Below are 13,261 nucleotides of genomic sequence, written 5' to 3'. Positions count from 1 at the left end.
GGATTTAATCCTAAATGTTTCTAATGATCCTTTCTCAGCAGGGATCTAAAGCATTCCCCCATCACTTTCTTTTTTTTGAGTCAACTATGAAATGATTTTAGCAGTATATATTTGCAAACAGCATGTAAGCATTTACATGAACAAGTTAAATGGCAGCAATACCAGTGTATCCAGATTTATAATGGGCTACATTTCCTGAGAGATTTTTTTTCAAATCACTGCCTTTGGTGCAAGATTTCTATCAAGATGTGTCAGTTATAAGAGTGTAAAGTCTAAAGAACTTAAACCAGAATGGTCAGAAACGCAACATGATCGGTTTGTGAGATTTGTATGTATATTTCGTTGTCAAGGTTTTATTGCATATCAGGTGAATGCAGACCACAGCATCATGGAATTAGCAAGCAGTGTATGTAGGCTACATTTGTTACTATTGTTTATTATTGTATTGCAATATAGGCTACATTATCTTTTTTAATATGATTTACGAGTCACCATAATCTAGAACACCACCTGGGCTGTGTACACTGTGAAAAACAGCGATTTACTTTATTGTCGACTAAAATGAATATGATCTTTGGCACGTTCTAGTTGATATAAGTAAAGTAAAAGTAAAAGCTGATTACTTTCACTTTTGAGTAAAAAACATTGTGCGGGCTCCAGACAGGGGGTGCTGAATTTGGCCCAACACCGTCTGTCCAATAGACAAGTTCTCATATTTCTTCACTACTTTCCTGTATGGTTCTTGTAACAACAAGATTTCTATCATTGATCTTCTCTGTTATCTCTTCCCATATTTTTTGTTTCCTGTGCTGCTGTGATACCAGGATTAAATTTGCTTTTCAGAGTGGCTTTTCTTTCTTTTGAAAATATTCTTGCAAAAGTACACATTTCTCCTCAAAAATCTGTCCCATTATGCAGTGGGAACAATGAAACTGGATGGATTTTCCAAACAAATCTTGAATGGTCAGTCAGGAAGCCTTCAGATCACACATGCACAGACATATGAATATAACATACGTAATATACAACACACATATATATATATATATATATAATATATATATATATATATATATATATACACATATATACATACACACACACACACACACACACACATATATATATGTATATTCTTTGTTTTATATTTCTCTTCAGTACTTGAAAACATTGATACTAGTATTTCTCATATTTTGTTGTTTACAGTAAATTAATGTCAGTGAAAATGTAACTTAGTGTTGACCATAACGCAATTTTATGTCTCAATTGCTTAAAGTCCATGTCCGTAGGTATCACTGCAGCTCTTAATGTTTCTATAGTTGTTTTCAAGAGTTGTGTGATGCCTCACCTCCTAGAGCACCACTATGGTCAAGACTTTTTCTCCTTAAAGCACGCGAGGTAAGAATCAGAGGGACCAGAACAGAAAACAGCCACCTCCATGGAGAGACAGGCTGCAATGTACCTGTAACATATTAATGACAGGCAAATGTAACTCTCAAAATCTGTATTTGAACAGCCACACATATCAGAACAGTGAGAGAAACAACTTCAGTACGTAGGCTATGCAAGACATGAACAAATTAGTGCTGAAAGTGTGAGCTCACCGTAGTATGTGCTAGTAGTTATGGATATGACCCAGAAGGACAATGAAATGGCCAAAGTGAAACATAAGACTATCATATCGGTCATCATGTTGACATATTCCTTTACTAATATTTCATCCTCAAAACGCATTATTCTTCTTAAGAGGGGCACCTGTGAAGCACAAATAGAAAACAAAAAATTAAACTGAAATATTGACTGTACTGTTGTGTGATCACTGCATTGAAAAAATACTGTGGATCCTGAAAATAGGTACCTGAATGTGTTTTATCTGTGGATTTTGTGGACTTTGGAGTGGATTAGTTTTACCAAAGGAGTTCTGGTAATGTAATTTCTGGCATAATTTGACTGTCTGATTTATACAGAATAAAGTATCTGTGTAATTTTCCCAAATCACCCCAGATAGACTAGATCGAACTATCATCGCGCGGACATTTATGGCAGCATTATACGACAGGGTCCACACCTCAGAACTACTCAGAAATAGCACTCCTAGTTGAATCGACGTCACAATAATATAATAACAAGTCCAGGTAATAAAAGACGCACAAGGCTGAAGTTGCCTTTCTATTCGCTATGTCTTTTTTCAAATTTTCTCGCTTTTCCATTTAAGATGGATCGAGAAAATTCGGGCATGAAGCTGATTCCAGCTTTGTAGAAACAGTGCCTCCCTTTACATTTTTTTTTTACAGCTAAAATAGAGCTTGATTTGACCCTTTATCCTCAAGTTCAGGACATGACTTCTGAAATCCACAATGAATAGGGCTTTACTGAGAAATCCTGCTTTGTGAAATATGACTGGTATTTTGGCAATGTTGTAATTAAATATGGTCATGCGAATACAGTTTATTGAATTTACTCAGCTACAAGTCATTACCTTTATACGCGTAAGTAAACTGGGCTTCAGAAGAAACTACAGAACTTTTTTTTTTTTTTTTACACGTGGATTCACTTTCGTACAGATTAAAATTCTGTTTAAGGGCTTAATAAACCACAGACGAAAGGGAAGAAAATGCGCTCTCTTGTAGATGAAAATGTCCGTAGTAGCCTTGCTACTGCTGAGCTTTTGCCCTTTGACTGGTTTAGACCAAAAACGACAGTACAATACAGTGTAACTAGCTAGCTAACTAGCTAACTACCTACCTACCTAAAGAGTTAAAATATACGTAGGGCCAAAATAAACGTTCTCATTTACGTAGCAATATTTTATAGTTAACGTTACATGCTTTGCCAGCTGGTTTGAGAAAACAGTATAGCCCATGCAGAATAACATCAATAATTGAAGCTGTAGCGTTAGCTCACAGAGCAGGCCAGCTAGCTAGTCAGCTGAAGACTCTAGCCACCTATAACAGCGTTAACTTCGAAGCGTACCTGCAGTAAACATTCACATAACGCTTTTGTGGTGCCTCTTCCATTGTAAAACTCAACAGCCCACTAAATAAGAACAAATATGTGCCAACTGTAACTCTCAGTGGTAGTTACAGCTGAACGACAAAGCTAGGCCTACATGAACTGTCTGTCTTCCTCTGTTTATTTAAACCCTGTAGGCGGCTGACAGTTTTGCTTTTATGCTGCCACCCACTGTATTGTCGGAGAACTGTAGTCTACTTAGCTTGCGGTGGGTTGTGTCATTATATCAGTAATGAGGTAATACTCTGTGTACGTAAGGAAGTACTAAGACAATTGCACACTGCAATTAATCAGTACTGTGTCCTTGTTACACCGCTGAGAACCATTCAGGCCTAATTATCAACCTAATTATCGACCTCTGTATGAATCACTGAAGGCAGTTAGCAATAGAGCTCAGTAATAATATGTTGATCCAACCAGTGATGTAAACTGAAAGTTTGTTTTCCTGATGCTCCCTGAATTAGAAAAGACCAATCACAGCCTTTTTATATATGTAACTTTACATTAGTCTTGTTGGCTTAAAGAAAGTAATGTGTACCAACAGCACTACTCTCTGCTGTCAGAAGTTAGCTTTGACTTTAATTCGTACGACAGCATCACTGTACTCCAAAGTTACTACTGATGTTGCTATGGATTCAGCACCCTACAAATAGTGTGCTTTCTGTTTGTGTAGGCATTGTTAGAAGGAAGAAATCACTTAACAGCCATCACTGCTTTCTTTCGGAGCAGCAGTTTTTATATGTTTGGAGCATTTTGGCTGTTTTTTTTTTTTACCGGTCAAGTGTCAATTTTGTTTCCAATATTCCAGTTAAAGCTGATGTCACTGCCCACACAGGTACTGCCCCTCTGGCTACTTCTTATGTACAAAAACACATTAAAATCTTGCATAGGTTGTAGCATTCTGCATGTTGTTCTCTTTCCCATTGAAGAGAGATGTGGTTAAATGAGAGTACTCCTGATGCCGAGGTAAAGCTACCTGGCTTTTCATTGTACAGAGTGGACTGTGACCCTGCTTTGTGTCAGAAAACCAAAGGCTGAAGAGTATGTATCTAGTCCTAAACTGGAAACTCTTATTACCAATTGCAAGCCATTCTACTCACCTCACAAATTTACCTTTATAATTCTGGTTGGGATCTATGTCATCCCACTGGCACATGCCAACTTAGCACAACAACAACCGTTTGACCAGATAACAGAGATTAAACAGGCACACTTAGACTATACAGTCATCATTATGAACTTTAATGCTGAATTACAAAATATAAACAATTGATCTGACTTGCATCCCATCAAGGACTATCTATATGTAAAAGAATAACAAACCATAGTTCTCCAGCAAGCTCAAGAAACTGCATGCAGCCAAGGAAGAAGCTTATAGAAGTTATGATCATTATGATATAAAAGGGAAAAGAATGCGTTCATCAAAGCAGTCAAAACTGCCAAGCATAAATACAGAGAAAATCTGGAGCAGCTATTCTCTTCAAACGATTGTTCTTCCATCTAGAAAGAACTGTAAACCACTTTTTTTAGATGTACATACTGCACATTGTTTTTTTCAATCAACAGGGCACCATAACCCTGGGATGTGATTGCAATTATGCTGCCAAAAGCTGTCTCTGCTGTGCAGGTCTATCGGTATCTCCTGGGAAAGGGTCTGGAAGCTCCCTCTTTAAAAGTATATATTTGCTATGTCTGCTCCCAGGGCTGGGATAGCTTCTGAGTGACTGGACTGACTGTTTTTATGCTGGATTGTGGGTACGAGTGGTTGTCATGAGACTTGTGCTTAATGTCCACAGTATATTTTGCAGCCATCAAATGTTTTAGAAACCTTTTTCAATTATACTAGCTTTACTGGTGGCTTTGTATGGGTGTCTGAAATATTAGAGGTTGAGCCAAAATCGGATAATTATTTGCGCTCCTGCAATAATCATGTTAACATGTCAATTAACATGTTTTATTTTTTGCAAGTGAAAGCAACATTGTGTTCACTGAAGATCATTTACACCATTCGATTTTTTTTGTTTCAGAAAGAAGATACTACTGCTCACTCTGGTTTTCTGTTGGCTCACGCCTCCAAGGTTGGTGAATTAGCAAGGGTAAAGTTCACCTATATTAGAGTTGCCCAAAGTCTGGCATATGGGCCAAAGTGGCTGGTGAAGATGTTTAATTTGGCACCCAGAAGGTTACACTGCCCCCCCAATCTAATGAGAGAACAGACATATTTTCATACTACATATTAGGTATGGGAATCTCTAGGCACCTCACGATTCGATTCAATTACGATTCAGAGGGCTGCGATGCGATTATAAAACGATTATCGATGCATCTCGATGCATCATTTTTTTCCATACAGGATTTCTGTTTTCTTACTGTGTGAGGACTTGGTACTTTTAAAGCAAAATATTTGTAATGATCTATAATGCATTTACTTCCAATATCTTTTATTAATAAATCAAATGGAAGTGATGTGGCAAGTGAACTGGAAGGCTCTCATTCACTGCTATTGCTTGGAGCACATGAGACGCTGCCACTCATCTACGATAAAATGCGCAGTTACGGTGAAATAAAATCCAGTGGTAATGGATGTCCATGCAGCACGTTACAGCTGTCCTACCCGTTTAATTCAGTGATTTTATAACTTCGGTTTTGGTCTCGTTGTAGAGAGAGAGGGTCGCTGTGTCAGTAAAATATCTTCGGGTCGTGTGCAACATAGCGCGAAAGCCCTGTTTCGCAACGACTGAGAATTGCCCTGCAGCCTGCAGGTCACATAGCAACGATGCATTATTCGCATTCATAAGCGCTGCTGTTGGTTTACTTGCAAGCTAAATCTGCAACGAGAGACTATCAAACACATAAGTTGCGAAGATGAAGTCGCTTCTCTTTCAAATTTTCCCATTCCACCTTAAATGGTGCTGCATTTACATTCGGCACCTCAGTCAGAATTTAAGGTGGAACAGGAAAATTCGAACAAGAAGCTGGAGCGACTTAAAGAAGCGACTTCAGCCTCATAAAACAGCAGAACTTTGAGAGACAGTTTACAAGAAACTGATCTACTTTAAAGGAAAAGTTTTCTGGCGGAGATGGAAGCAAAGCGAATATAGCTAAAGCTTAAAGCAGAGCAAAGTAAATCCGCGTTTTCATTTATATTTTAACCTAACTTATAGCAGGACATTAACACATACTGAGACATACTGGACATAAATGTTGTGGCTGCCAAGGTGGTTTGATTTTTGTTGAAAAGACAAAATGGCTCTTCTTATCATTTGGGTTGTGACTCCTGACCTAACCTGGCTTTTAATGCAGAGGGAGCCGGTCGGATTTCTCGATCATCCATGTGTGTTTTTGTTATGTGCACCTCACAGAGTGTCCGGGCACTGCACTTCCGCACTTCCAGGTTCCGCCTTTTGCGTTCCATCAACATTACGGTATAAATTAAATATTTAGAAAATCGATTTTTGACGTTTGTGAATCGATTCAGAATCGTTCACGTCCGCATCACGATGCATCTAAGAATCGCTTTTTTCCCGCACCCCTACTACATATCACTTGTTAAATTCTTATTTTTACTTTAAAATTGTATTTTGAAGTATTTTGTAACAACATATACAGTTATACATCGCATTTTAGAAATCTTTCTGAAAACCAAAACCAAATACTCAAGGCAAATCCTCCAGAAACAGTATTTACAATAATGGCACTTGGGTGTATAAAAAGTAATTAGCACGATCACCCAGAAATAGACAGGACATCTCTATGTCTTAAGTTTCATTCAGTCTGTTTAATAAAGGTAAAATGGGTGACATACAGCATTAAGCCTGAATTGCTGTTTAACAAAGATATTCAACCTGGCAATTTGTCAACTTTCTTTTAGAGACTATTGATTATTATACAAATATTGTAAAAGTGGCATCGCAAGCGCTGATAAAGGGTTTTAGGGCACGTTACGCTTCTTAAATTTCATAGGTATGGCTCTGAATGCAAAAAACCATGAGCAAAGTGACATTAAAAAAACACCTTAGCAAGATCTAGCAATACAGAATCAATACCTCAGCTATTTTGACTCATACTCTATATACAAACAGATTTGTGGCTTTAAATACAAATAACATTGTAGAGGAACAAGCATGGAAAAGGCACCTACCCAAATAATGAATGTCTTCAGGAACAAAGCATAAATCCTAAAATACGCTGTATTCTTCCCACAACATTTTATAGCTTAAGCCAGCATGGATCCTCCCTGCTCAAAGAAGCAGGTCAAATGTGAGAAATATCACATGAGATAAAGAAGGTCTCTTACACTTTAGACTCTTTCTAATTTGTCTTTCACAGTCATTTTCACAGCTATTTAACATTGCCTTAGTCCATTTCTTTCACCATAATTAATTTTTTAGAACTAGTTTTCAACTTGTTTCTAAGAATCAGAAAAATGTGCAAGGTTTTTTTAGCTGTTACGTATGAGTTTAACATTTATTTGTTAATACGTTAATAAAATCTCTATACAAGCTTCTGTGTCACACAATGTTATGAAAAGAAATAATATTTCTTGTGCATTCTATATGCACATAATTATAAATAATACATAAACTCTTATATAAGACAAAAGCAATTAACTTAATGTATCAGTGTCACGCCTCTTGCCGTGGACACCTCCTCTACCTGTACCTTTTCCCTCACAAGATCACTGCGTTTCAGCGTGAATTCCTCACCGGAATTCTAAGCTGTTACACATGTTTGTCATTATACTCTATTAGTCAGTTAGTATAGAAAGCTCAAGATTTAGCTTAGTAACTTGTGAAGTATTGCCAACACCTTCCATTGCATACTGACCATTCTTTGTTTGTGTAATTTCTTCTGTGCATGACTGTTTTCCCTGTTTTTGACGTGCCTTTTTTGCTTTGTTTGCTGGTAATTATCTTTGCGGCCACTGAGCAGCCACTCCACCGTCACTTTTACTAGCAACCGTCACTTCAATGCCACTGCTCCGTCACTTTTAAATGTACAATTCCATTTCAAATAAATTGCAATCCACGCCAAAATAAATTTCAAACAATATAAACAAATACAATATATTGCCATGTTAATAACGTTAGTAAATATATTTTAAAATGCACTTATGTTAAAATTTATGGGAAAATATTACACATAGAAACATGCATGTATGTAAATGTATTTATGAAGTACATTTGAAAATGTATGAAAATTGCCAAAATACTTTGTCTAATGCACTTTACTGTTTGGAAACATTTTGAAATGAATTTATATTGTTTGAAATGAATTTGCACTCCAGTATCTTAATTGTAAATGTTGGTAAATGGACCTTTAACAGGACAAAAGCAAGTGTTGTAGATGTTGATACACTGTGAAAATGTAGTTTGACGATTTGATTTCTTGTTTATTTGGCATATATTTTGTGTGAATGTCTTACTGCATACGTAATGCAAAGTACAATGCAAAATACAGAAGTCAGTACCGTTCATTCAGTTCATGTATATTTAGTTACATCTTTAACCTTTATTAAAATGACATGCAATTAAAAAATATAACAACAAATACTAATAAATGCATTTTAAATATACATTTAAGAAATACATTTTTGGCCATGTTTCATATATTGCAAAAATATATTTCATAAATACATTTGAAATATATATATTTTCTTAATCTTAGTATTGTTATAACTCCCTGATAGGCTGATGCCTGCTTCTGTTTAACACTACTCGCACTCTATTTAAGGTATGCTGAACTAGACCACACACATTTTGTTAAACTTGACAGGCAAGGATAATTAAACATTGTATTGATATTCTGTTTTGTAGGCTTCTTGAAAATCAGTATTTTGAATCAAATAATGATAAAGGGCTTAAAAATGTGTAAAGAAATAACAGGGAAAGCAGTTCAGTTTTATTGTAGAAATTACAAGATTAAATGTTTAATTGTGTAATGAACATTTCATCTTCTAGATGCTTACGGTCCTTGTCTTATAAATTAAGAGTCCAAGCTGGTAATTGGTAATTGGTAATGCTTTGGTGAAATTAATTACTACATTTATTAATATTAATAAACCATGAACATCAACGTTATTAAGACATAAATAATGTTCACAAAGTATTTAACACTTGTATTAAATTATGTTTGTTAGTGTCAATTAAATAAAAAATACTTGAATTATATCATGCCCTGCGATGGACTGGCGACCTGTCCAGGGTGTATCCTGCCTTCCGCCCAGTGACAGCTGGGACAGGCTCCAGCACCCCACCACGACCCAGAAGGATAAGCGGTTTAGATGATGTATGTATGTATGTATGTATGTATGTATGTATGAATGAATTATATCATGTTTAGTCTCTCTATGACTATTTTTTTTTAACTTATTTAATTTTTTTACTTTTTGTCTTGTTTATATCTTTGGATTTATTAATTTGTCAATTACTCAATACAATTGTATATATTTAATATTTACTATTTCATTTAATATTTAATGTTTAAGAACTATAATGCAAATTCAACATTTCTTTACGATGTCTTTTTACAGGTATCATGTATTTTTTCATGCCTTTAAATCTCTCACTTCATTCTCAGCCTTTGGAGAATGGGGCTTCTGACTTTGGTCCTCCCACACCAATCTACTGAACGTCTCAGGTGGCAGAGCAGTTCTGTGAACAGGACAAAACAAATGCACCTAAAAAAAGCAGAAGCATTTCAAAAAATAAAAAATAATATAGTGCTGGATAATTCACTGATGAGTGAAATGAAACGATGGAAAAAGGGAAAAAAAATCAGATTTCCTCCCATCAACCAACAACCATCACAGGACAAAGTAAATTTAAATTGCCACATCGCTAAATATTCTCTGTACAAAACCAAAATGGCACGGCTAACATACACAGCATTTTAGTCAGGCTAGCTAAATTCATGTGGGATGGGATACTATTTACCTAGACATTTTATCCTGTCCAATAAAAATCCAATAAAAAAGTAAAAGTAGTTTGCAATGCTTGTAGGATGCAACTTATTAAGGAATGTAGCGGGTTCCAGTAATCCCAGTAAATCCCAAGCGCCACAAACCTACAACCCATGGCAAATCCCTTTAGGTAGTGGTGGCTTATGTGACTTCTCACCATAGCTGTGCAGATGGTGTGACAGCTACCACGAAATATGCCCCAGGAGAAGTGGCTAATAAACGTGTCAGGTGTAGAGCTGGTCGCTAATAACACTGTCGGCCAAGTGGTGGTTAAGTGGCGGTCGGTAATAAAAGTAGCCGCGAAATGGCCGAAAAAAGTCCCGGTGAAGTGGCTGCTCAGTGGCGGTCCTAATAAAAATGGCCGCAAAGTGGCCGCGCACTGGCTGCTCAGTGGAGGGTGCTAATAAAAGTGGCCGCGCAGTGGCTGCTCATTGGCGGTCCTAATAAAGGTGGCCACGAAGTGGCTGCAAAGTGGCTGCACAGTGGCGGTGAAGTAACTGCTCAGTGGCGGCCGCTATTAAAAGTGGCCGCGAAGTGGCTGCTCATTGGTGGTCCTAATAAAGGTGGCCATGAAGTGGCTGCGAAGTGGCTGCTCAGCGGCCACCGCTAAAAAAAGTGGCCGCGAAGTGGCCGTTTCCTGCTGCCACAAGAGCCACCACTTCCGTCCGTCACCCAGCATGCAGAGATCCAATTTCTATTGGGCTTTTTTTCCACACTGACTCACATATAACCCTTCTGAAACTTCCAAGGAGCTTGGAGTCCTAACGCTAGTCACGAACATCATGGCGCTGATTACTGAAGCAGCTGCGGATAGTTTGCTAAGCAATTATTGGAGGGTTGAAGAAAATGACTCGCTTGGCAGAATTTGATTGGCTATAATAGAGCGACAGCGCTCACAAAAAACAAAACAAATTTCATATCATATAAAATGATGCATTATAAATATTCTAGGCAGGTCTGTGACACTGTGGCTGCGCCCCTGAGTAAGCAACTGTATTGCCATAACAGTGCTGTTTCTACGTTTAATCCCATAAATAGAGAAAAGTAAAAAAAAAATCCTTCTGAAACTACCGAGGTCCGGACCTCGGTGTCCTCATAGCTGGTTATGGCCATGCGTAAATGCATTATAAATGCATTGTGCTACATAATTTTAGGGGGGAAATGCAATATGAAAAACAAAAGGCTCAAACATGTTAATTTTTTTCCTATGTATTTATTGTAGTACATCAGTATTCTCTGTCTGCATGCTTGTATTATCACTCTCTGTACTGTTTGTGCCTCTGCTTCTTGCTGCAGTTATTCTCAGTGTTCTGAAATTTAATGTTTAAAATGTACTTCTATGGCATTATTCCAGTTAATATATGGGTCATCCTACAGAAACGTCCAATTTTTGTGTCCCTAGCCTTTACAGATAAATTACACTTTAAAAACACATTAAGGTTAATTTTTTTTTTTATATTTTAAAATAAAACAATAGGTTATTTTAACGATTACACCTTCTTGTGTCATCAACTTAGCAATATTAGTTTTTAAATCAATCATATAGAATGCCAAGCACCACAGAAGTGCTTGTCCTCACAGTCATGTGTAAAGGGTGAGGCCATATTTTGAGGTAAAAAAACATGTTTTTCTGCAATTGTAACTGCAATAATCTATACATGACTAAGATTTAAATGGCATAAAGAAAACAAATGCCAAATAAATATTATAAAATATATAATGAAAGTTGTTGTCCCCAGGAGTCATGTCACTGGTGTTACTGCGTAACAAAAAAATCTCTTATTTTAAAATAAAAACAACACTGATGACATCACTTGACTTCCTTTTACCTATTTTCTGAAGATCCATGAAGAAAAGCACATGGTAAGTGTCTTTCAGTTAGCAGAAATTTTCTCATTTAGCTAGTTGACGTCACTGGTATGACCTACTTTATTCTTAGGTAATTGTGAAAAAATCAAATACAAATGAATTAAATTACATATTTTAGTGGATATTCCATGATTGACAACATGTGGTTTGATACTGTGTAACAGCCATTTTGTAAAATGCATTTTTCATGAAAAATGTCACTGGTGTTACTGTCACTGGTGTTACCTTTCTTATGTGTAACACCAGTGTCGATCAGTAACACCAGTGACTCCAGTGCATATATAAATGTTATTCAAAGCTGTTCACTGAGTTCCTTTGCATAAACTACCACACAGATTTCATGATTATTACTTTTATTTATCACTGTTAATCCTCTTTTGGTCAGTAATGGCTAAATTAAATGAAGCTGAGAAGCAGCAACATTATAAACCCCATAGGGATGCTGATTCTGAACGCAGAGCAGAATACTTGCAGAAAGAAACAGGGCTATGCCAGTGACATTGACAAAAAAGAGGAAGGGAATAAATGATTTAAGTGAAAGATAGAAGAGAGCTGAACATAAGATCTCTCTTTTTTTTTGTTAGGATGCTGCTGCATTTTGTACGAGTTGTAAAGGATGTATCGGTTTCTTAGGAAGTCCAGTGAGAAGAGCATTACAGTGATCAACTCTGCTTGTTACAAATGCATGAACAAGTTTCTCTGCGTCACTCAGAGAGAAAAGGCTGAACTTTAGTGATATTTCTCAAATGATAAACAGCTACTTTAGTGACTGTGTTTACATGCAGGATAAAACAGAACTCAGAGTCTAAGATCACCCACAGGTTTCGTACTTCAGGTTTGGTATATGAAGCTAAAAAACCAAGTTTCTCATAAAGCAGAGTTTTAGTACCAAAGGTCAGTATTATCTGTTTTTTTTATTTTTTATTATTTAATTGTAGAGAATTTTGCAACATCCACTGAGAAATACCTGATACACAGCTGGTTAGTCTGTCTACAGAGTCTTGATCATCAGAAGGAATGGAAATGTATAACTGGATGTCATCAGCAAAGTTTGGAAAACTGATATTTTGTTTCTTAATGACATCACATCGAGAGGTAACATGTACAAAGAGAAAAGCAAAGGCCCTAAAACTGAACCTTGAGGGACTCCACAAGAAATGTTACATTTTTTGATGAATGATTTCCCATTGAAACCATGAATTGCTTATTACCTAAATATGATTTAAATCACTCTAAAGCTGTATCTGAGAGGTGACCCAGTATTCAAGATAGTGTACTAGAATCTTGTGTTCAACAGTATCAAAAGCTGCACTAAGATCCAAAAAGACCAGAATAGAAGGATTAGTAGTAAAAGTAGTAGTAAAATAGTAGTGGAGAAGTGCAGTTTAGACAATGTACTTTGTTGGACAGGTTTAGTTG

The 13,261-nt window shown here is 36.6% G+C and overlaps 1 protein-coding gene across 3 annotated transcripts in view; it reads right to left on the bottom strand.

The window, feature by feature from the left end:
• tmem19 (transmembrane protein 19) overlaps nucleotides 1–7,249 on the bottom strand; it is a 37,415-nt gene extending 30,166 nt beyond the window's left edge. The window contains exons 1-3 of one of the 3 annotated variants that reach the window (XM_036577182.1): nucleotides 7,154–7,249; nucleotides 1,605–1,755; nucleotides 1,349–1,462 (exon numbers count right to left, since the gene is read on the bottom strand). In XM_036577182.1, the coding sequence (XP_036433075.1) occupies nucleotides 1,349–1,462; nucleotides 1,605–1,734 (244 nt within the window). In that variant the 5' untranslated portion in view covers nucleotides 1,735–1,755; nucleotides 7,154–7,249. The other 2 variants (XM_036577181.1, XM_036577180.1) reach the window with 2 other exon arrangements.
• Nucleotides 7,250–13,261: the final 6,012 nt, after the last annotated feature.

Source organism: Colossoma macropomum, unplaced genomic scaffold (assembly GCF_904425465.1).
Source record: "Colossoma macropomum unplaced genomic scaffold, Colossoma_macropomum, whole genome shotgun sequence".
Classification (NCBI taxonomy): Eukaryota; Metazoa; Chordata; class Actinopteri; order Characiformes; family Serrasalmidae; genus Colossoma; species Colossoma macropomum.
Note: the sequence above shows the minus strand (reverse complement) of the source record. Positions and strands in the feature narration are given on the sequence as shown.